The sequence below is a fragment of the Psittacula echo genome (genome assembly GCF_963264785.1).
Source record: "Psittacula echo genome assembly, chromosome: 1".
Taxonomy (NCBI): domain Eukaryota; kingdom Metazoa; phylum Chordata; class Aves; order Psittaciformes; family Psittacidae; genus Psittacula; species Psittacula echo.
Window position 1 is genome coordinate 24,620,770 of NC_137735.1, and position 23,819 is coordinate 24,644,588.

Sequence of the window (23,819 nt, forward strand, 5' to 3'; positions counted from 1 at the left end):
CTGTGAACAGACTGTCAAATTGAATGTGCTGCTTATTTGAGGTTGTTGAGTGGGGCTCACTGTCCACACACTGGCACCCGCTGCGCAACACACAGTAAGAGGATGGGGCTAAGCAACTGCCTTATTCAGCTGCGTCAAGACTCCATGTACCTGCAGCCTAAATGCATGGAAGAGCCATTCACATCACTGCCGCCAGTATGGCCAGACCAGTATGACCACCAGCACAAAGAGGATCTATTTGACCTTAGGGCAGAATAACTGATGCTTAAAAATGGGCAATTTACATTGAGCTTCCATGTTAACTCTTTCTGTTCACTTGAATATGTGCTTTGAAATGTTCTTTAACTAGGCTATTTTCCGTAACTTCTTTTATCCTGGAGATTAATGTTTGGCAACTGTTTGTAAATACACATCATCAGTTTACTAACACAGGAATGTAAAATATGCTTTCCCTATTCAAAATAAAATAAGTGACTTTAATAGCAGAACAGCTTGTGTTTGAAGGTCAGATTTTGGCATGGAACTAGTTCATGCTGAGAAGCAGCACCTTGGAGTACTCTAATGAAAACTGGCAGTGATTTGACTGAGCTACAAGCCTTCAGAAATCACACCTCACCCAAACAGTCGTGTTTAAACAGTGATTATCTATTACTTGACAGAAAGGCTATAAATGCCTATGTGACTATTTCAGTTCAGTCCTCAGCATTACACTGGGGATGCCTGGAGAGAAGGAGATCTGCAATGGCATTCCAGTGTAGGGCTGGGCAGGACAGTGTGGTTATGGAACAGCTTAGGAAGTAAGCATCCATAAGCGCTAGCACTGGAAGATGTGTGTTCAGCAAGCCACTGCCTTGCTCAAGGCTGTCTGGTTTTGGTTTCACTTAAATATTGGACACATGTTTATGGTTGGTTGGTTGGTTTTTTTTTGTCAACGTTTTTGCAGGTGTAGTTTCATTCTCACAGTTTATTGTAGACTGTCATTTGGATTTCAGAGTATCACAATTAAGGAGTCGTATGAAGCTCATCTCATAGCTACTCTCTCATTTTGTCTGCTAGAAGAATGTCATTTAGTTAATCCATTCATCTGCAGCAGCAGCCTGGAAGGTAGAGTTTGCCTGTGTGACACAGTTGTTGTTAGGATCTGCCAGCTTCACAGATTTGCTGTCACTGTAAATCAGGTTAAATTTATTTAATTAAGCCAGCTTATCTGCCATCCATACTAATTACTGTAGTTATTCTTAACTACATGCACTTCTGTTTCCTTAAAGTTTCATAACTTGTTACAAATACAATACAATTCTTAAAATTCATTAATATAAGCACCAGACTCAAATTCCAATTAGGTAAGAACATTCCATTAACTTTGGAGGTAGGAATAAAGGTACAGGGTGGGTATGCCAAGTGTCTTATCCAGAACACAGTTGTAGTTCAAGGAATGTTTTATCTATTTCATTTATAAGCTATTATGAATGTAGCACTACTCTTGCAGTGTGTTGTTTAATTTTCTGAACAAGACTCTACAAGTTATGCTGCAGGGAACAGAACAATATTCTAAAACGAGCCAGTGGGGGTCTGCAGTATAAATCCTATGGGCGTAAATGGAAAGAAGCAGAATATCTATTGTATGCCTAAGAAAATGTATTTCCCATTTATCATTTAATCATGTTTCTTCTTCTTATCTTATGCCCTTTTCCAATATTCTTTTTTTCGTTCCTGCAGCTTAGCCTATATAATTTCCTCATAAGACTGTTCTGTCTGCTGTCACATTGATCATTTAAGTAACTGCTAACAGTATACATGAATGGTTGCTTCCTTAATAACAAAGCTATAGTTATGATTAATTTCCATTTAGAAAGGCAAGAATAATTTTGGTTTAGTTCAGTAACTCAGTAGTAAGTCGGTTTTCAACAGAGTTTATTCTACTCAGTTGTGAAGGTAGGATGCTTTGTGTTTTCATAGACTATCATGCCAAAATTAACCTGTATTAAGGCAAAAATGCAGAATATATAGATTGATCTAAGGGTCTCAGTTACTGTGAAGTTGGAAAAAAAAGATGAAGTATTTCAAATGAAGCAAAGTATGCAGGTAGCTTTTATCTAAAGGTACAGCAACACTGTGCAGGAAGTAAATCCAAGCTAGCAAAGAGAAACATTGCTTTGGAGCCAGAATAATACTGCTGCGTCAGCACAATGCAGCCTTCTGGCTAATTAGTCTTGTTAGCTGTGTACTACATTCTACAAAAAAAGCTTGACTTAGTGTCGTGGTTTAAGCCCCGGCTGTAAATTAGAACCACGCAGTCTACTTCCCCCCGCCACTCCCCAGAGGGATGGGGAGGAGAATCGAAAGAATGTAACTCCCACGGGTTGAGATAAAAACAGTCCAGTAACTAAGGTATAACACAAATCACTACTGCTGCCACCAATAATAATAATGATAAGAGAAATAACAAGGGAAGAAAATATGATACCGCTCGCCGGAAAAGACAGCCCGACCGAAAAGAGGACGTGCCCTTCTGGGTAGCTCCCAGTTACATCCCCGGGCATGACGTGCTGTGGTATGGAATACCTCTTTGGCTAGTTTGGGTCAGGTGTCCTGTCCCTGCTTCCTCCTGGCCCCTCCTCCTCCCTGGCAGAGCATGAGACTCAAAAAGTCCTTGGTCAGTCTAAACATCGGTGTTATCAGCTTTGTTCCCAGGCCAAAAGTCAAAAACACAGTGCTGCAACAGCTACTAAGAAGGAGAAAAACTGACTACTGCTACTGAACCCAGGACAGTATCCACCCCTTATTCCATACCATAAACGTCATGCTCAGATCCCACATTTTCCATATACCCTCACTCTCATCTCAGTGCACGGACCAATTCCTATAAAGCTACTGAGTCCATTCGGTTCATGGTGGTGGGCTCCATCTCTTGTAACAGTCTTTCAGGGCAGGAGAAGCCCATTGCAAAGTCCACCCCTTGATCATGAGTCCATCTCTATGTTGCATCTCTGCCCTGATGGTCTGAAGTGTCATGGGCCCATCAGGCTCAAAAAAATTCACCCTCCCCTGCAGCAGTCTCTTCAACTTGTCGTCAGGGACTCCACACAGCTGCCTTCCATCTCCGACGCTTCCAAAGCACTGGAGGGGCCCAGGGGATTAGATACTCGCCCATACTGTCCCCCACACCGTGACACTCATGACTGTCCAGCCTTGGGGAAAACCTCTTGGTCCCCCTGTATTGTCTAAACCCAGACAAGACCCAAACCTGACTCTGCTTAACTCTTGGGATCAGACAAAATGGTTGTGAGTAAAACACACTCTGTGTGTGTGCCAACATGGTGATCCCCATCACAATCAGCAGGCAGGTTCCAAGGGTACCCAAAGGCCATTCAAAACCTTCAGAACTCTCAAATGATGCTGCTATGCTTGAAGGCTCTCTCACCACCAGCTTCCCTTTTTCTGAGTCCAGATCTTCCTCCTCTGCCTTGCTGGGAAATGCTGCGGGGTCTCTTGCATCCTCCTGCGGCTCAGGCTCACGGGGCTCGGCAGACGGCTGCTGGGGGATGCTCTTGGCCGCCGCGGGGCTGGGCTCGGCTGTGGGGCTCGGCTCCTCCGCCGCCTCCTCCCGCTGCTCGGCAGCCGCCTCCTTCCCGGCCTCCAGCCCCGCTCCCGCCACCGCTTGGTCCCTGGGGCCCCTCTCCCGGGCCACTTCTGCCGCCGCCGGCTCCCGGGGCTGCTCCCCCTCAGCTCCCCGCAGCCTCACAAAGACGGACGCGAGGACGAGGGCCAGGACAGTGAAGAGCAGCGGGACGGCCGGGTACAAATCCACGGCCACGTCCATCCCGCCCTGCTGCCGGAGCCCGCCCGCGTTACAAGCCATTACCATGAAGTACAGTGAAACAAGAACCCTAGCACAAGGCCCACACTTGATAAACACTAACACAGCAAATACCGGCTGTAAGTAAGCAACGACATACAGAAACTGTGACATCAAGAGAAACAACTTTGAGAGCCCATAAATCAGCATTGTGCCTTGGTCAGATCTGTTGTTATCTCAACCCTTCAAGCCCCACGTTGGGCGCCAAAAAGAACTGTTGTGGTTTAAGCCCCGGCTGTAAATTAGAACCACGCAGTCTACTTCCCCCCGCCACTCCCCAGAGGGATGGGGAGGAGAATCGAAAGAATGTAACTCCCACGGGTTGAGATAAAAACAGTCCAGTAACTAAGGTATAACACAAATCACTACTGCTGCCACCAATAATAATAATGATAAGAGAAATAACAAGGGAAGAAAATATGATACCGCTCGCCGGAAAAGACAGCCCGACCGAAAAGAGGACGTGCCCTTCTGGGTAGCTCCCAGTTACATCCCCCGGCATGACGTGCTGTGGTATGGAATACCTCTTTGGTTAGTTTGGGTCAGGTGTCCTGTCCCTGCTTCCTCCTGGCCCCTCCTCCTCCCTGGCAGAGCATGAGACTCACAAAGTCCTTGGTCAGTCTAAACATCGGTGTTATCAGCTTTGTTCCCAGGCCAAAAGTCAAAAACACAGTGCTGCAACAGCTACTAAGAAGGAGAAAAACTGACTGCTACTGCTGAACCCAGGACACTTAGGCACTAAATTATAAGAGAAAATTAATGACTGTGGATCCTAAGAAGAGAGCAACTCACCCGCCCCTTACGTACTAACCCAGGCAGCTCTAGGCTGGGAGCTTTGTTTTTGCGTTCAATTCCTAAATATTCGTAGGATATGTCTGTATTCATCCAGATCTGGAGTACATTTCTGAGGTGAATCTCTTGATTGTCACTATCTAATATACTTTGACTCAAATCATAGAGCGGTCATGGTGTACATGTACAGGGCTCCTTTTGGGTGAAAAAAAGGAAGATAACTTCAGGTGGTAAAGTAGTGGAACAGGTTGCCAAGAGAGGTGGTGGATGCGCCATCCCTGGAGACATTCAAGGCCAGGCTGAATGTGGTTTTGGGCAACCTGATCTAGTTTAAAATGTCCCTGCTTGCTTGCATGGGGTTGGACTAGATGACTTTTGAAAGTCTCTTCCAATTCAAACTATTTTATGATTCTGTGATTCTATGATCTCACCTAATGCACTCCAAATGTTTGAGGGGGTTGAGCCTAATCCAAAGTAAAATCCCTTAAATACATATGGCATGGACATTGGGTCCTTGGCACCAGCTATTTTACTCTACAGTTTTGCTCCTACTGGCCCAGCACAGGAGCAAAAGTCTTTCCAGGCACTGTATGAGGAGCCTGGATGAGTAAGCCAAACCTACAGGTTCTTATCAGAGACTGGATCACTGCTGGTTGCAAGGAGGCTGATGTCCTATAAGTGGGAGGGAGTATTAGTGCTGCCAACAGTAACTTGGTGTCCTGGGTTCAGCAGTCATTTTTAATCCTTCTTAGTAGCTGGTGCAGCTCTGTGTTTTTGACTTTTGGCCTGGGAACAGCGCTGATAACACCGATGTTTTTAGTTACTGCTCAAATGTTTAGTCTGACCAAGGACTTTGTGAGTCTCATGCTCTGCCAGGGAGAAGGGGAAGCCAGGAGAAAGCAAGGACAGGACATCTGACCCGAACTAGCCAAAGAGGTATTCCATACCACAGCATGTCATGCCCGGGAGGTAACTGGGAGTTACCCGGAAGGGCATGTCCTCTTTTCGGTCGGGCTCTCGACGAGTGGTATTGTATTCTCTTCCCTTGATTTGTGTTATACCTTAGTTACTGGACTGTTTTTATCTCAACCCGTGGGAGTTATATTCTTTCGATTCTCCTCTCCATCCCTCTGGGGGGGGAGGGGGGAGGAAGAAAGGGTGGAGGTGGGGGTAGGCTGCGTGGTTCTGATTTACTGCCTAGGCTTAAACCACGACACCTGATCAACTGTGAGCTTGTCTAGTTGAGTCTTGAATAGCTCCAAGGTCAGAGGAGCCTCTCCTAGGCCCAGCCACAACTTCCCAAGCAATAGTACATTGTTATTACCTTTGTTGCACTGTTTGATACTACCTCAAAGAGCTTGACTCTGTCATCTCTGTGAGTGCCTTACAAGTGTTTGCAGGCTGTGACTAGGTCCCCCTTCTGTTCTTCACACAACTAAACAAGCCCAGATTCCTCAATCTCTTCTTGCAGGCCATGTGCTCATGTCCCCTGACCATCTCAGTAGCTTCTCTAGTTTCCTCCCCATCCTCCTGATTTGGGGTGCCCAGAGCTGGGCACAGCACTCCTAATGCAGCCTCCTCAGTGCCAGGGAGAGGAAGGTAGTAACTTCCTGACAGGTAAGTGAGGAGAGAGAGAGTGAGGCCACACTCTTCTGAATGTAGCCCAGGGCAGGGTCTGTCTTATTTGCAGTCTTCAGATTGGGTATATAAAAGCTGTGCACTTCACGTTTAGAATCTCGCCTTGAGTGATGTGCTCACAGTCAATAGAAAGTTTGTGATGGAGCAAGGACCTCATGCTTTTGAACTGTTGTTTTCAGAACACATTAGCATAGTTAATATGTTTTAAAACGTTGATAAATACATAATATCGTTGCACTAGGAACTACTTAGGAAACTACTATGCTTTGACTTTTTTCCCCATCAAAAGTTTGTGAAGGAAGAACTGTGGTAATTCATATATACTCAATTAAGCTCATGCCTGTACTTTTAAGCCTTTGTGGTATAGCCTTTTTACCTTGATGAAGATTTCACAAGAAAATTCTGTGGAGGTGTTCTGGGTTGCTTTCTATTTATAAACATAAACAGTAATTATACCACACATTCGTGTAATATTTCAAAGGTATATTTAAATGTTAAGAAGAGTATTACAAATTCGGTGTAATTAATTAAATTATGGAGTTCAAACTCTCCTAGAATTGCCAAAGTAAAAAATATTATAAATCTGTGAGCGTGATTCTATGAACAGATCTCTGACTTAAATCTATCAGCACTGATACACAAAACACTGATACACTATGGCTCTGATACACAAAACATTGTTAGATTTGCATACATATCTCTAGTATGCAACAACATGGGGATTGTTAAATCAGTTTTAACCTATGCTTTGTTTTAGCACAGTGATACAAATATTGCTTAAACTGCAGTAGATGTTCTCCATCATTCATTAGTTAACACTTCTATTTTTCATCACATGATGCTCAGATCTATTGTTCTACAACAGTTGTGTTTTATTTTCAAAAATAACTTAGCAACGGTGTCATCCCTCATCCCTCTGTGTGTGAACTCAGTCAACACTGGTCATAATCTAGACCAAGTAAAATACATCACATATCTTACTCTTATTGGGAAAGACAGTAGAATTTCTCATCTATACAAGATTTCATTACTAACCAAATTCACTTCACATTTGACAGTATGTGATATCTTTTATATAAATGTGTCTGGATTACTTTGGACAGACAGAACTTAACCATTTTGGTGTCATTGCCATTTTGTACTTTGTTATCAAAACATGTCATTTTATATGGTAAGAATACATGATGTCAGAAATGTGCATTTAGTATAACAGCAGAAATCATCTGGATCAAAATTTACCATAAATAATGCTATTAACAGCTATCTTTTGTTTAAGATAGTATCAGATTAAAGATGGTGAAGAAAGTGATAGTATTTGACACAATGTTCTTAATTCATATTATTGATTTATTCCTGAAGTACAGAGATCTCATTCATCTTTGGTATACCTCTTTGTCCCATGATGTCTCTAATTCATAAAATTCAGCTTCCTGAAAGTTAAATAGAAGTCAAACTGATAAAGAAATTCTGACTGCTGAATTACAAAATTAATTCAGCCAGAGTGTATTGAAATATGCTGCAATATTAAGATGTGTATGAAGCCTGATGTTGCACAACATACTGAACATACTGTTTGGAGATCAAACCCCAGTGCTTGATTATCGGGGGGGGGAGGGGGAGCGAGGAGAGACAGGTGCATGTTAAGGGCTCTTTTTTTATGTGATAAGTCTGTATTTCTGAATAAAAGAACTCAGTCTAGCTTATATAAATATTGTTAATAACATCTCTTTCACTAACACAGATACAAGAGCAGAAAGAAATGCCCTAAGAGAACATGTGTATCCTAAGCTGAGAGAATTCTGCAGGGAAAATTATGGATTGGAATTTCAGGTAGGTTTTTGTTGTGTTGAATCTTACATTATTTTTTCTTGAAATTAACCCTATCTCAAACAGATAACATTTTTAGGTGTAACTAGTAAAATAGAAAATTGCAACAAATATATTTCACTTTAATTGTAATGAGTTGATGTACTTAAATTATTTTACAGGCAGATTTGAGGTAAATTCTGAATAGATGAAAACCACAGTTTTACAATGCAAGATCGCACTGATGATACAAGCAATATGGCAACAAACTGACATCTTTCACATTAGAAACTTAATGAAACCAACTCTGTTTTAGATATTCAAAATATTTAAGAAGAAATAATGTTACATCTGAATTACGATGTTGTACTTCTAAATACTTCAGGGAATGTAATGATCGGACAATGGGTTCAAACTTAAACAGGGGAGTTTTAGGTTAGATTACAAGGAAGAAGTTCTTTACTGTGAGGGTGGTGAGACTCTGGAACAGGTTGCCCCAAGAAGTTGTGGTTGCCACATCCCTGGCAGCGTTCAAGGCCAGGATGGATGAGGCCTTGAGCAACCTGGTCTAGGGTGAAGCATCCCTGCCCATACTTAAGTTAAAGCAACCTATTTTTAATTTTGTGTAGTCAACATTAAAGTAGCACCATCTGTATATTCAGATAATTGCTATATCTACTCTACCTGTGGGTTTGTTTTCCACTGTAATGTGGAAAATAGTTTAACCAGTTAAATATTGAAACTGGTTACAAAAATGAATTGAACATGGAACATTTCTATTGTGATTGTATACTATGGAATTTGCTCACTTTAATGCCAATTGTAAAATTCCCATTGCTTCATTCAGTTCATATTTTCCTTTGTGTTATCGAAGACATATACCCATCCACATCTTCAGTAAGAACTAGTTGGTAATAAATTGCATTATAAGTTGCATTTAACTTAAAACACATGAGTTCGGCATCACAGTTAAAATCACTGGTACTTTTAAGTCAGGTATATCCAAATTCACAGTCCTGTAAAGTCATCAAGTGAAGTCCCGTGTATGTCAGCAGGTCTGGAACTGGCTCTCTGCAAAGAGAAATACATACAGCATGCTATGGTATAAAAATGGTTTTGGGTTGTTTTTTGTTGGTTTTGGTTGGTTTTTTTTTTTCCAAAATTCTGGTTCTACATCCTCAAGCCTTCCTCACATACTAGTATTAACCTCCTGTCTTAGTAACCCCAAAAACTCAGCTCTCCAGAGTGAAGCTTATTTGGAAACAGCGAATGCTTTTATGCAACATCCTGTTCCTCTCAGTGTATTATTCTTGGTACACATGCAGCTGGTTTTTAATCAAAATAACAAGTTCTTAAATGATGATATTTGGTTTTAATTCCCTGAGTCACAGTGGAGCTGCTGAATCTGCATGGTGGCAAATTCCAGAGTGATTTTTGATTATGGCTATAAAAGAATTTCATCTGAAGGTCCTAGCTTATCAACTGATTGGGAAGTCCCAGCTGCAGTGGCAGATGAAAGGAATAGCAAAAGATATTTAAATAATAAAGTGTTTTTCTCCTGTTGCTACCATATGATATTAAGGGAAAATATAAACTCTATTTCTCAGTCATCTTTGAGGAGACATTTCAGTGACAGGAGGGAAATGTCTCTTCCAAGTAATCCACTTCTGAACTCTTTGTGAGAGAAAACATGTCTTTCTTCAAATGGATTGTAATGTAGTCTCTGGGGGAGGAATAATTAAGTTTACTCTGGTTGATACTCATGGAAGCAAATTATTTTTTTATATAGTTTCAACACCAAGAGCATCCTTATGAGATAAGAGGTCTGAGAGACAGCTCCACTGACACATTTCTGAAAACAGCTAGGAAGCTATCACAGTTCTGTGGAAGCAAAGTAGGAAAGCTTGTACAAAAGATTACCAAGGGAAAGTAGTAAAGCATTTTGGAGGAGGCTCTGAGGTAGACTTTATCAAAACTTTTTTTTCTTTTTCCATTCCTGATACACTGAGTTTCTTAGGCTAGCATACAGAAACGAAGAGTACAGATTTTACTGCAGTGATGATAAGAAAGTATTATGTGCCTTTCTGATACAAGGATAAATTTATATTTCCCTATACAAAGTACAATACATAACTTTTCATCCTGATATGTAAACTTTTACTGACCAAATAAGAATTGCTTTGCGTGTGACTACCACAAATGCACTCTAGCATAGGGTGTCCTGAAGATGCCCTCTTCCTGATAAATCATGACCCAAATAACGTGCGTTTGAGTATATTCATTGCTCTGTCTTCCACTGAGTCATCTGGCTGCACCAAAAAGTGTTTCAGTTCTTGCAAAGCATGAGATCAAGTTAGTGGGAGCTGTTAGGGAGCATTACCACCACATGTGTGGAAGCAGAACTGAATATAGAATCACAGAATGGTTAGGGTTGGAAAGGACCTTAAGATCATCTAGTTCCAACCCCCCTGCCGTGGGCAGGGATGCCTCATCCTAGACCATGTCGTCCAGCCTGGCCTTGAACACTGCCAGGGATGGAGCATTTACCACTTCTTTGGGCAACATGTTCCAGTGCATCACCACCCTTACAGTAAAGTTCTTCCGTATATCTAACCTGAACTTCCCCTGTTTAAGCTTAAACCCATTACCCTTGTCCTGTCACTTCAGTCCCTAATGAAGAGTCCCTCTCCATCATCCTTGTAAGCCCTCTTCAGGTACTGGAAGGCGCTATGAGGTCTCCACGTAGCCTTCTCCAAGCTGAACAGCCCCAGTTTTCTCAGTCTTGTCTTTGCATGGGAGGTGCTCCAGCCCTCTTAGCATTCTTGTGGCCCTCCTCTGGACTCGCTCCAACAGCTCCATGTCCTTCTTATGTTGAGGACACCAGAACTGCACACAGTACTCTAGGTGGGATCTCACAAGAGCAGAGTAGAGGGGCAGGATCACCTCCTTCAACCTTCTGATCATGCTCCTTTTGATGCAGCCCATCACTCTTATGAATTTGTTTGCTTGATGGACTTCCTTTTCTGTTGAATCAGAAAATGTTTCCAAATAACAGGTATTGGTGAAGGCTGAAAGCAAGAAAGCTGAGAAAAAGACTTCCAGAGTGCATGGTGTTTTGTACTTGAAATACAGTAATTTTTTAGGGGAGGACAGATAGGCTAACAATAGTAGTTTTAATGGAAAAATTTGAAGGATAACTAACCATAGTTAAATAGCAGAATACTCTTCTTGGGAACAAGGAACTGTTTCAAGTCATTTTCACCATGTGATTTGCACTAGAAGGAAAGTGGAATTTTGCATGAATGAAATCTTTTAGTGGGTTTTTTTAAGGACTTGGAAGTGATAAAGTTATTTCATTTCCATAGAAAAATCTGTGAAACTGTAATATTGACAGGACAAAAGCTAAAATAAGTGAAAGGAAATACTCAATTTTGAACAAAAAGTCTCTGCTAGGTGACTAGTGTGGAAGGATACGAGTGCTAGACTAGTGTCAGTCCACTGTGTGTAAGTAGCTCTTGCACCAGGCACTGGTTCTGATCTCACCTTGGGAGCCTTACTGAAAATTACAGTGGGTGTTTGTTACACGGTTTTTCTAAGGAGAAACATACTTCAGTGTGAGATACAGTTGTTCTGTTGTTCCATGCCTTTAATGTTGTAAATCCTATTTATTCAGTTAGCATAAAGAATAAACACTAAACCCCTCATTTTGGAATTCTTTGTATCTTCAGAGGTTTGATTGCTAAAATATTTCCTCTTGCAGGACAAAATTATAAAAAGTTACGATACTGTGCCAAAATTGTGTTACCCCATAAAAATTATCTCTAATAGAATCATAGAATCATAAAATCATAGAAAGAGTTGGAAAGGACCTTAGGATCATCTAGTTCCAAGCCCCTGCCATGGGCAGGGACACCTCACACTAAACCATGCCACCCAAGGCCTCAACCAACCTGGCCTTGAACACCACCAAGGATGGAGCATTCACAACTTCCTTGGGCAACCCATTCCAGTGCCTCACCACCCTAACAGTAAAAAACTTCCTCCTTATATCCAATCTAAACTTCCCCTGTGTAAGTATTAACCCGTTACCACTTGTCCTGTCACTACAGTCCCTGATGAAGAGTCCATCCCCAGCATCCTTGTAGGCCCCGTTCAGATACTGGAAGGTTGCTATGAGGTCTCCATGCAGCCTTCTCTTCTCCAGACTGAACAGCCCCAACTTTCTCAGCCTATCTTCATACGGGAGGTGCTGCAGTTCCCTGATCATCCTCGTGGCCCTCCTCTGGACTTGTTCCAACAGTTCCATGTCCTTTTTATGTTGAGGACACCAGAACTGTACACAATACTCCAAGTGAGGTCTCAGGAGAGCAGAGTAGAGGGGCAGGATCACCTCCTTTGACCTGCTGGTCACGCTCCTTTTGATGCAACCCAGGATACAGTTGGCTTTCTGGGCTGCAAGCGCACACTGAAGCCGGCTCATGTTGATTCTGTCATCGACCAACACCCCCAAGTCCTTCTCCACAGGGCTGCTCTGAATCTCTTCTCTGCCCAACCTGTAGCTGTGCCTGGGATTGCTCCGACCCAGGTGCAGGACCTCGCACGTGTCATGGTTAAACTTCATAAGGTTGACATCTGCCCACTTTACAAGTTTGTCAAGGTCCCTCTGGATGGCATCCCTTCCCTCCAGCGTATCAACCGAACCACACGGCTTGGTGTCATCGGCAACTTGCTGAGGGCACCCTCAATCCCACTGTCCATGTCACTGACAAAGATGTTGAACAAGACCAGTCCCAACACCGATCCCTGAGGGGCACCACTCGTTACCAGTCTCCAGCTGGACATTGAATCATTGACCACAACTCTTTGCGTGTGGCCATCCAGCCAGTTCTTTATCCACCGAGTGGTCCACCCATCAGATTGATGTCTCTCCAATTTAGAGACAAGGATGTCATGTGGGACAGTGTCAAATGCTTTGCACAAGTCCAGGTAGACAACATCAACTGCTCTGCCCCTGTCCATCAGTTTCGTAGCCCCATCATAGAAGCCACCAAATTGGTCAGGCAGGAGTCCCCCTTAGTGAAGCCATGCTGGCTGTCACCAACCACCTCCTTGTTTTCCATGTGCCTTAGCATGCCTTCCAGGAGAATCTGCTCCAAGATTTTGCCAGGCACAGAGGTGAGACTGACTGGTCTGTAGTTCCCCAGGTCATCCATTTTCCCCTTCTTGAAAATGAGGGTTATATTTCCCTTTTTCCAGTCATCGGGAACTTCACCTGACTGCCATGATTTTTCAAATATGATGGCCAGTGGCTTAGCAACTTCATTCGCCAGCTCCTTCAGGACCCGTGGATGGATTTAATCAGGTTCGATGGACTTGTGTATGTTTAGGTTTTTAAGATGGTCTCGAACCAGATCCTCTCCTACAGTGGGCCTAGGGTCTTCATTCTCACAGTCCCTGCGTCCACCTTCCAAGACTTGGGTGGTGCAGTCAAAGCCTTTGCCAGTGAAGACCGAGGCAAAGAAGTCATTAAGAACCTCAGTCTTCTCCAAATCCAGGGTAGCCAGTTTTCCTGATGTCTTCCAGAGGGGACCTATGTTGTCCCTAGTCTGTCTTTTATTCGCTACGTACCTATAGAATCCCTTCCTGTTATCCGTAACATCCCTAGCCAAGTTTAATTCCAGGGCAGTGAGCTTGCTGCACGCTCTTCTCACTGTCCTGAGGATCTCGAACTCAGCCATCTCATGATCGCTACAACCAAGGTTTCCCTGAAGCACCACATTTCCAACCAGCCCTTCCCTGTTGGTGAGCACAAGGTCAAGCATGGCACCTCTCCTTGTCAGCTCCTCTATTACTTGCAGAAGGAAGTTGTGTTCCACACAGTCAAGAAACCTCCTGGATTGCTTGTGCCAGGCCATACCGTCGCTCCAACAGATACCAGGGTGGTTGAAGTCCCTCATGAGGAAAACGGCCTGCAAGTGTGAGGCTGTTCCTATCTGTCTAAAGAGCTCTTCATCCACAGATTCCTCTTGATCAGGCGGTCTGTAACAGATCCCCACAGTAATGTCTCCCGTCGCTGTTCTCCCTTTAACCCTGACCCACAAACTCTCTGTTGACTGATCACCTGTCCACAGACATACTCTCCAGGCTGCCTCTAACATAAATAGCAACTCCCGCTCCCCATCTGCAGGGCCTGTCTAAAGAGCCTGTAATCTTCCATTCCAACACTCCAGTCATAGGAGACATCCCACCACGTTTCTGTGATACCTATAACGTTATAACACACAGAAGGCAGCTGCCTAGCCACTACAATATCTGCTATTCCAGGGAATTTCCTCTTCACGTTTACAGAGTTAACATGATATTTGAACATTTAATTAAAATAGAAATGGCTTTTACGTTTCAGATGAACTTGAGCTGCACAATAAATTCAATCAGTAATTCAAATATTTTTAACTGTACGCCAAGATGCTTTAATTTTATTACTAGAATGCTTAAGCTTTATCATACATCATTCAAGTAATCAGACAGCTGAATGCAATGTGAAGTTCAGTAATGAAGTCATAGTGATAAATAACAGAAGGGAGGGAGGAAAACAGAACACCTTTTTCCTAATCAGACTGAAAGAAAAGGACAGTGCAAATGAGGGAAATAAGAAGGCTGTTTGAGATGCGGTTTTGTAAAGCAGAAGCTGCTTGTTCCAGCAAAATTTTGGAACAAGAATTTCTGTGAAAAATAAAGATATTAAGTGCATTTTTTTGGCAGTGTAAGCTACAATGCATTCTATACATTGGGCTATTTCAGTCATCATCAGTCAAGACGGTATATTATCTCTCGTGTTTGGCAACAGTTCGCAGCAAGCACTGACAACCATCCCAAACTTTTGTGGCAGAAATACCAATGTCACTGTTGGTAGTGATATTAAACATAGGCATTAATACTTCTAGGATTAGGTCTAAAACCTTGGCATTTATTGTTATGAGATATTTTCCAAGGAGATTATCCAGCTGTATACAAACCAGTGAATTTTACTTTTACATCAGCCCATTATTAGTTGTTATATTAGGTCTTCAGGCTGATTCTGTTTCTCATGGAAACAGCAAAGTGCTTCCACTGTACAAATAGTATTACAACAAATTATACAAATTATTATACAAATTGCACAAATTATATTACAAATAACAATATTGTAATATATTCATGTCACATTATTTTTTTTAACTATCCATTTGGACTTTCTTTTTCTGTTCAAGTTACATAGATAATGGTAACAATCAATAGTAACTTAAATGAGACAGTAGTAGCAGGTACCCTAAGTTTTATTCCAAAAGAAATGTATACAGATGATTTCTACTCTTTTAAACTTGATTTTCCACAGTAAGAATTCAGCCTTTTAGTTAAAATATGTAGTGAAATCACACTTCATGTCTTAATTTCTTCAAATAACTTTAACATCCATAGTCGAGTTTCTTCCAGTTTGTTTGCAGCTGATTACCATCACAAAACCGAGTCTGTAGCTACAGATGAAAAGCTGAGCAGCAAGCTGTCTGCCATTGCATATCTATACAATCTCTGCTTCTAAAGTAACAAAGACCAGCTAACAAAAGAAGTATGATAGTACAGAGTTGCACATATTATTTCTTTTGAGCCATGCACACAGGATGAGTTTATATCCTGTGGATACAAGTGACATAAGGTGTCAAGTCATGGTCTTGACTGTGATCCACAGCAAAACTTCTGTTCATTTCCATGGAGCCAGGATTTTATCAATGCTTTTGTCATTATTCTTACCTATCCATTATATGCAATTTAGTAGCAAGTAAAGCCTGCATCAAATCAAGATCTTGTCATGCTAATGTCTGCAAAGAAATATTAATATAAAATGAGAGACTGTCCCAGGAGGGACTACCTGGGAGGGAAAATAAGAGGCTTGAATTGTCGTTCACGTAAGGAAATCCTGCCAGTCTGTGTAAAGACTGGATATAGACCTCATTGCCTTTTACTACACTGCAGAACAGTGCTTAGCAGTACACAAAATGTTGGCAAAGTTAATTTTCAATAGGTAGAAAGGGGGTATGATAAAGTAACAATGTTGCATACTGTTTTCCAGGTTATAGACCTATACTGGGGAGTTGAAGCAGATGAATGGGACAGTCCTGAACTACAAAAGAGTCGTATGAAGCTGTTAGAAGATTGCTTGAAAAGTTCTGCAGGTCCATGTTTTGTTGTGGGTATAAAAATAATGTTTTACTTTACAACAAAAATACCATGTCAGCTATCCTAACATGCATGATTCAGTTACAAATGTGTTCTTTTCTTCTTTCTAAAATATTTTATATTCCTCACTGTACATTAGTTATACTGCATCCAGATGTTTCCCTATACAGCAGATTAACAGTGATTACTCAGTGTTAATGGAGAAGAAAGAAGGATCATTCATGATCAGTCCCCATAGTAAGGTGGGTTTAGAAACCGCAAGGTATGACAGTAATACTAGAACAACAGAAGTATGGACTACTTGTTTAAGGAGGCCACTGTTAATTAATTCTTGGCACTTCTCACACATGCTGGCCTAGAAGGACGTGCTTACAAAAGCACAGCACCAGCAAAGAACTACCTGCTGTGACCTGCATTTTGCTGTTTTGCATCATAGACCCAGGGTAAAATGCCTGGTATTACAGTGTGAAAAGATGGGAGGTCAGTGACAACCTGAGAAGGCTCTGAGACTTTTTTTTTCTTACTCTGTCTTCTCTTTACTGTTGCCAGAACAACAGTTGCTGTTAGGATTCTTCAATAGTCAGTAAAGCTGGCAAAAAAGATAAATTTTCACTGGCTTTTCCTATTGGACCCAAAGGAGAGACTGAGCCACTTCACATCAGTCGTTTAGAAACCTTTATATATTTATTTCAGTGTAAGAGAAATCTTCTGTAGATGATCCTGTTGGTTTTCATCAAGCTCAACAGTCTTCAGCTGTCCCTTACAGCTTTTACAGCTGAAGCAGCATGAATTTATGAAGTCATGCCAAACGTTGTGTAGGGTTCTAGTAGTTGAAAGGCACTGGGAGTAGGCAGTGTCCTGACAGTGTCCTGACAGGTATGCTTTCCCCCCTTCCAGTTAATCACATACAATAGATTTTGCTGTCACTGATTTTGTATTAAATACACAATTTGGAGTAGTGTATTTTTTTCTCTTTCTTCTATGCTTACAAAGAGTTATACCATGTTTTAATATGAACACAGTTAACTTGAAAAATATTTGAAGACCAGATCGGCGCATGATATGCTGACTGTGTTAGTTTTCAGTGCACAGACCAAAAATATGTGACTTTTGATAAATGCGTTTTCCCAGCTGCTTAAAGAGTAGCATAACTGTTTTATCTGTGAAGGGTAAGGCTGTTCTTTAACTTACTGGGCTGATCTAGATAGAGAATCTCTCTAATGAGATTCACTATTCAGTGATATATACTGTATACTTACAGTATCTATTAATGCATCAAAACTAAAGATTTGGGAAGAATGTTGGTTTATTTTGTGTGTGAGAAGTTCTGTGTGCAAGGGAGACTTCAGTGAAAGTACAAAAATGGCCACAATGAATAGGATTAGCTATGATCAAGGATACTTCTCTGAAAGTATATTTACATTATTCCAAAACATATTTAATTCCTTATGAGCTGCCTTGAGGCTCCGTCTTTGTGAGAAAGAAATGGGGGATATACATCAATTATTTTTCTATGCATAGTTGTAGGAGAGTAGAGATATTAGGATAAATCTCAAGTTAAATTAACCTCTGTAAAACTCTTCACTTGTGTTTAGGAGAATAACCAACATTATTTTAAGACAGAGTGCTTGCAGAGAAAAAAATAGACATCCTGCCAACATTAGATAAATACAGTTCCAGTTTCATTATAGTGCTGTAGACATACCAGAGCATACAGAGCAAGACAGACTCATTCAGTATCTGTCCATCAAGCTGAATATTTTCAAGTAAACATACCTAATCTTACTTCACTAGTTTTGTCAATTATTATACTGTTAGTATAAGTTTTACTAAATTACAAGCATTTTGATATTACATGTCTTTATTACAAGTTTTCTTGTAATAAAGTCTGAAAGTAAAAAAAAATACATTGCTTCTGTTTACTGCTGTTATACTACGGATTGTCCTCTCCATGGTCACTTGCTTATTGCAACTGAAAGGGTACTGGAAATGCTTGTAGTTTAGACATCAAAGGACATCTGCCACTCTCATGAAGTCATCACAGATTCACTCAATGGAAGACAATTTTAAGACCATGCCTTTGCTCTTCTAGATTTTCTTTTCTATATTTGCTAAGAAAATAATTTAGAAAAGGTAGATTTCTTCTCTATACTTGAAAGTAGCTAAGTGAACTCTAATTCTTAGAGTTGTCATATAAGGCAGAGAAGAGTTCTGAAAAAACTCAAGTCCTTGATTTATTTTCTTTTTAAATGAAGAATTTTAAAGATGTAGGGAACTGAAACCACAGAATCCCATGGGGATAGAAGGTATACAAAAGACTGCCTGCTGCCCTCCATGCCAAAGAGCAAGCTGCAGCATGTGTTGTTCCATGTTTTTATCACACCCTTACAACCATCTCACTAGCTGTTTCATTCACCAGTTTGCCTTACTCTGTTATTTAGCGTCAGAGTCCTGGGGAATGAAGGCCCTCCTCAGCACTTGGCCATAAAGAGCCCAGAGCTTGGAGTGCTGAGTCTGGGCTGGGTTTGATGCCATCATGACACTGTTTTTCACAAGCACACACTGGCCTAGATCTCTAGAGGGTTTGGGTAGCTTCCATCTGATGTGACTAAATTTAGTTTTCTGGGCTTATTTTTCTTCTTTCTATCTGCCCTTTGATGAAAATCCAGAGCTGAAATAGAAAGGCATGGCGTTTTTCCTGGAGCAACACCCAGTGTCCTTAGACATGGATGTTCTAAAATCTCTGTGAAGAAGTGAAGGAAACCTCGATGTGTTTATGCATATGTTTATGCATATTTTAGCAGCTCAGAATTTTGAAGCTGTTAAGAATTGGCTGCCTGATACTGTTACTAAGGAAGTCATAAATTTGAAACAGAATAAAACAGCTAACAAAGAGGTTGCAGTAAACCAGTGTCTCCAGTATTCCAGGTTTTCCAAATATGGGCCAGAGTGATACCTCTCCCAGTGACTATGCCAGCAAAACTACAGAAATCTCTCAATGTACATTTGTTTTTTGCTCTTGTTGTACCTTAGGGGGATGGAGTTTATTTCATTTACAACATAAATTGTCATGATTCTACTCGTAACAGCCATAATCAGTTTTAATTTATAGTAACATAATTAAAAACTGACTTTGGCACGGCAGGCTTTGGGAAACTTCCCATTTCTTGAGAAAGTTCTATAAAATGTGCCACTTCCATTCAGCTGGCATTTTTTTAACTTTTCAATTACTGCTTTCTTAATTCAGACACGGATCTCGGATTAAATTGGGCTATTCAGAATTAACTAGCAGATATGGGTTGATTTTTATGAAGTGTTTCTTTATGGCACTTTGTGCCTGCATTGTGATATCAGATGGAGAGAAATGAAAATGAGTTCTTAAATTAGTGCAGTGAATAAATTGAAAGTCCTAAGCTTTTCTTCAGATACGAAAGAACAAAATCCAAATGAACACATATTCATAAACACAAAGGAAGAAGCACTTCTGAAAAATGGGTAATTAATTTCCTGTGACACTGTTTTGGGAATGTATAGTCCCCTTCTTAGCTACTGCCTGAGCTCTGTCAACACTTGATCCAATTAAGGGAGAGGGGAGCTGGGGTTTTTTTGGTTAGGTTGGGTTTTTGCTGTGTAAAATCAGTGCCTACTATATGTGATCATTTAAAAACTTATAGCCTTTACTGTAGGTAAAAACATACCATGATATTTTTGATCTACAGAATAATTTATAAAGATTTATTTATGAGGGGAACAGTACTATTTCTGCAGGAAAAATACTTTCCATAAAATTTTATGCAGAAATCATACTGGTCTCTGGAATCCACATGGGGAGACTTAAAATGCAGTGTATTTATTAAGCTGTGAACTGCTTAAACTCTTCATTGCATAACAATACCAAAGACAAAATACATTCAATAGATCACTGTAACCTTTACATTTTGTTGACTTGTGTTTCCTAGTAAATTCATAAGAAAAGGCAATATAAACAGGATGGTAGAGTGGCAATAAAGGTTATATTATCATCCCACAACTGATTTTGAACAGGAGTTATCTGCTGTGGACCTAGTCTCAATATCTTTAACAACTAACAGAAAGATATAGGTACCTCCAACAATATCCGAGTCATCTTCTGGGTGACTCTTTTTCCATTAACAGCAGGGAAACGCTAGAGAGTTAGGCTGCTAATTTAGGAACCCAATTACAGTGTTTGGTACCAGTAAAGACCTTGACCTATTTAGGGTGTCTTTAGTCTACAGTGGTTATTTTACTGCCTTTTTATCAGGGTTCCTTAACTAATACTCCAGTACTAATCTGCTGCTGATTATGCCTTAGTAGTGATAAGACAATTACAAGGCTTCTCTGTGTTTTTCTTCAAACACAAGAAGTTACAACACATGGGTGCTCTCCTCCATCTGTGTGGCACCTCACGGTCTCTGCCTGAACTGCAGTTCTTGTGCGACTACATTCTGAAAAATTGTAAAATGAAAGGGAGAAATGGAAATGAAATGTTAGTTTGTTGCCCATAATGGTTTGCTCAATCAAATATGTTTGTGTTTGTACAAACCTAAGAGATTCTTTTCACCCATCATTCAGATCATCTGGTTCAAAGAACAGTAAAGATATTTTCTACCTACTCTGAACAGCCAGTGTAATTTATATTTATCATTTTAAAATACATTTACATTGTAATTTACATTGTCCCTCTAATTACTGACAGCTTGTTGTTAATTTCAGCATTAATGAACCATTAACAAAGACCTAGCATTATGAAATCAGGATTCCAGTAGGATTTTAAGAGAATGTTGGCAATTTACAATATTGGGCATGTCCTTAAATCACCCTGAAATTGAAGATGAAATATGGCAAATTAGAGTGAAATTTTTTTTTACATTTTTGGATCTTTTTGTTCCTACAGTGCAATGCATGCCTTAATCATTCCATGAAGTACACTACTACTTAGTTCTCTTTGCTGAGTACAAATGGTTGATAATTAATTCTGAGCACATTCTGTCTCAGAGAAAATTCCAAATTATATTCCCCCCAGCTCTACTGAATCTCCTCAACTCCCATTTCAGTTCTGGTGTTACTTTAGGGTTTAGCCCTAATAGGAAAATGAAATATATAGAGGTTTTGGAACACCTGAGTCACATTTTCCTTTTGCTCTTCTGGGAAAATTGCCACACATTTTAAGTTAGGGATGCTAAACTCAGTCAAATGTGCCTATATTTAAACAGCCAACTTATGAGGAATGCTATGCACCTAGTGCTCTTTGAGAACTCAGCAGAAGTTACAAGTGCTTGATACATTTCAGAATCTAATTTTCCTCCAGGAACCGGCTCTATATATAGTTTTTATGTGAATGGGGAGAAACAGCTGGAACCAGACATGGCACAACAGCCTTCCTCTCCCAGTGAAGTTTATTCCAAGAAACAAATATTGAATTATGAATTTTCTTCATACTCCACACCTGATGCAAAACCCATCCAAAAGAGAACTCCCTCTAACAAAGGAGGGTTTGGAGTCATAAAGCATATCAGAAATGGCTCCATAAGCTTTGTTGGCATGAATCTGAAGTAAAGTATAGGTCTGCAGACACTAGTCCTGTTTTAGATGGACTTTGGCAACAGGAAAGATTTTTCTCAAAGCAGAGCTTTGTATATTTTTTGAAAGCCTTCAAAACAGATAAAGTGATTAAGCTTTAAACACATAGTATGCAACTTTCCTGTCAGCAAGCCTTTGTCTTTCACAGCCTCCAGACTAAGAGGCAAAGAGTGTATATCCCTTTCCATGTTGTTTATCTCTGAACAACAGATATATACAGAGCAGAATCAAGAACGGAGTGTTATTATATGATTAAGCTATTGTGAGTTCCTTGATCTGCTTTAGGGCTGGTAATTTATTTTCCTGTGGATTTCTCTAAATGTAAAATATAGAGTTTAAAAATGCTTACCCGTTTTTTAAACATATCCCATTGAAAATAGCATCATCGGGCAGCTTTTCCATGGAACATAGAAACTGCATGGGTTTTGATGTAGTCTTAAAATAGCTTGCATTTTCAGCCTGCAGTCAGAAAACTCTACATATTTTCTGCTAATTCACCGTGTTTGTTTTTCTTGACATAAGTAGAATTTTTGGTGCTTCCTTCCAGGAAGGTTAAGTATTACATTTAATGTAACATACCATATTAGTGAGAACAAGATTAGCATGAACTCAGATTTCCATCATTGTATGTAATGTGTAGAGGGAAAAAATAGGCTGCATGAGATTTATTTTCTGTTTACCCTCAAGAGCTTTACCAAACCATCCTCTGAGGTAGTATTGTGATCAGCTAGATGTAATGATTTGCTCTACAATTGAAACAGTATATCAGAAAAACCAATATCAGCTGTTCTGCAGAAGTGAGGGGGAGAAATCCTAAACCTTGCAGTGATAATTCTGTGTAAAGAAACAGCATACTTCACAATATTTTTTAGCAGGCAGTTGATAAGTTCAGAGAGAGATCTTAATGCTGTTACTTGCACCTCGTGTATGTAACTTCCCTTTTCTCAAATAGAGTAAACAAACACCTACCCATAAAGTAACTAGTTTTACAGTGTTCTTCATAGTGGTAGATTTAAGAACTCAGAATAGTAGTGCTACTCATGACTGGAAAAATAGCTCACTGCCTGGCCACATAATTTTGTAGAGCATATACTGCCTGTCAGTCATGCCATTGCATAACATAGGCAAAACAGTGCTTTTATAGAAATAAGTATCATGACCTGATGTTCTTTTCTTTGCTATATTTCATTTGTTTTCATGGGGGTATACTACAGAATTTTTAAATATTTGGCTAATGACGTAACCTGTTACCTGCAGGCAGTATTTAGTGCTGAGTGCTTGTATGCTTACCATTAAGTCTGATTACCTTTTAGTTAAAAAGTGCTAGAAAACCCATGAAGATATCCCAATAGAAAGCTACTATAGAGAAGGTTTTATTTAGATCTATTCCATTGTTGAAGAACTATGGCAAGTGGAAGGTAAGAGGATTTGTAAGGGTGATATTTTTTCATCTATATTATAAATGCAAAACTGATGTTGGGGAGATTTGAAAAATAACAGTTTTTTTAAGGTGGCTTTATGAAAAGATTGATTTATATTTAATATAAAATGAACTATAAGGGTTAACATTCTCATTGTAATATTTGGTGATGTGAATGGGCTGCAAAGATTGTTGACACTCTGAATATTTCAAGTACCTAGTGAATTACAGACCAGTCAGTCTCACCTCTGTGCCTGGCAAAATCTTGGAGCAGATTCTCCTCGAAGGCATGCTAAGGCACATGGAAAACAAGGTGGTTGGTGACAGCCAGCATGGCTTCACTAAGGGGGAATCCTGCCTGACCAATTTGGTGGCCTTCTATGATGGGGCTATGGAACTGATGGACAGGGGAAGAGCAGTTGACGCCATCTACCTGGACTTGTGCAAAGCCTTCACACTGTCCCACATGACATCCTTGTCTCTAAATTG

The 23,819-nt window shown here is 40.4% G+C and overlaps 1 protein-coding gene across 1 annotated transcript in view; it reads left to right on the plus strand.

Moving 5' to 3' along the window:
• The window catches only part of NWD2 (NACHT and WD repeat domain containing 2), a gene marked incomplete at both ends in the record, with an annotated part of 65,300 nt that overhangs the window by 18,064 nt on the left and 23,417 nt on the right, over nt 1–23,819 (plus strand). Inside the window, 2 exons of the mRNA XM_080624554.1 lie at nt 8,031–8,119; nt 16,203–16,319. Coding sequence (XP_080480680.1) covers nt 8,031–8,119; nt 16,203–16,319 — 206 coding nt within the window. The remainder of the gene's footprint in view (nt 1–8,030; nt 8,120–16,202; nt 16,320–23,819) is intronic.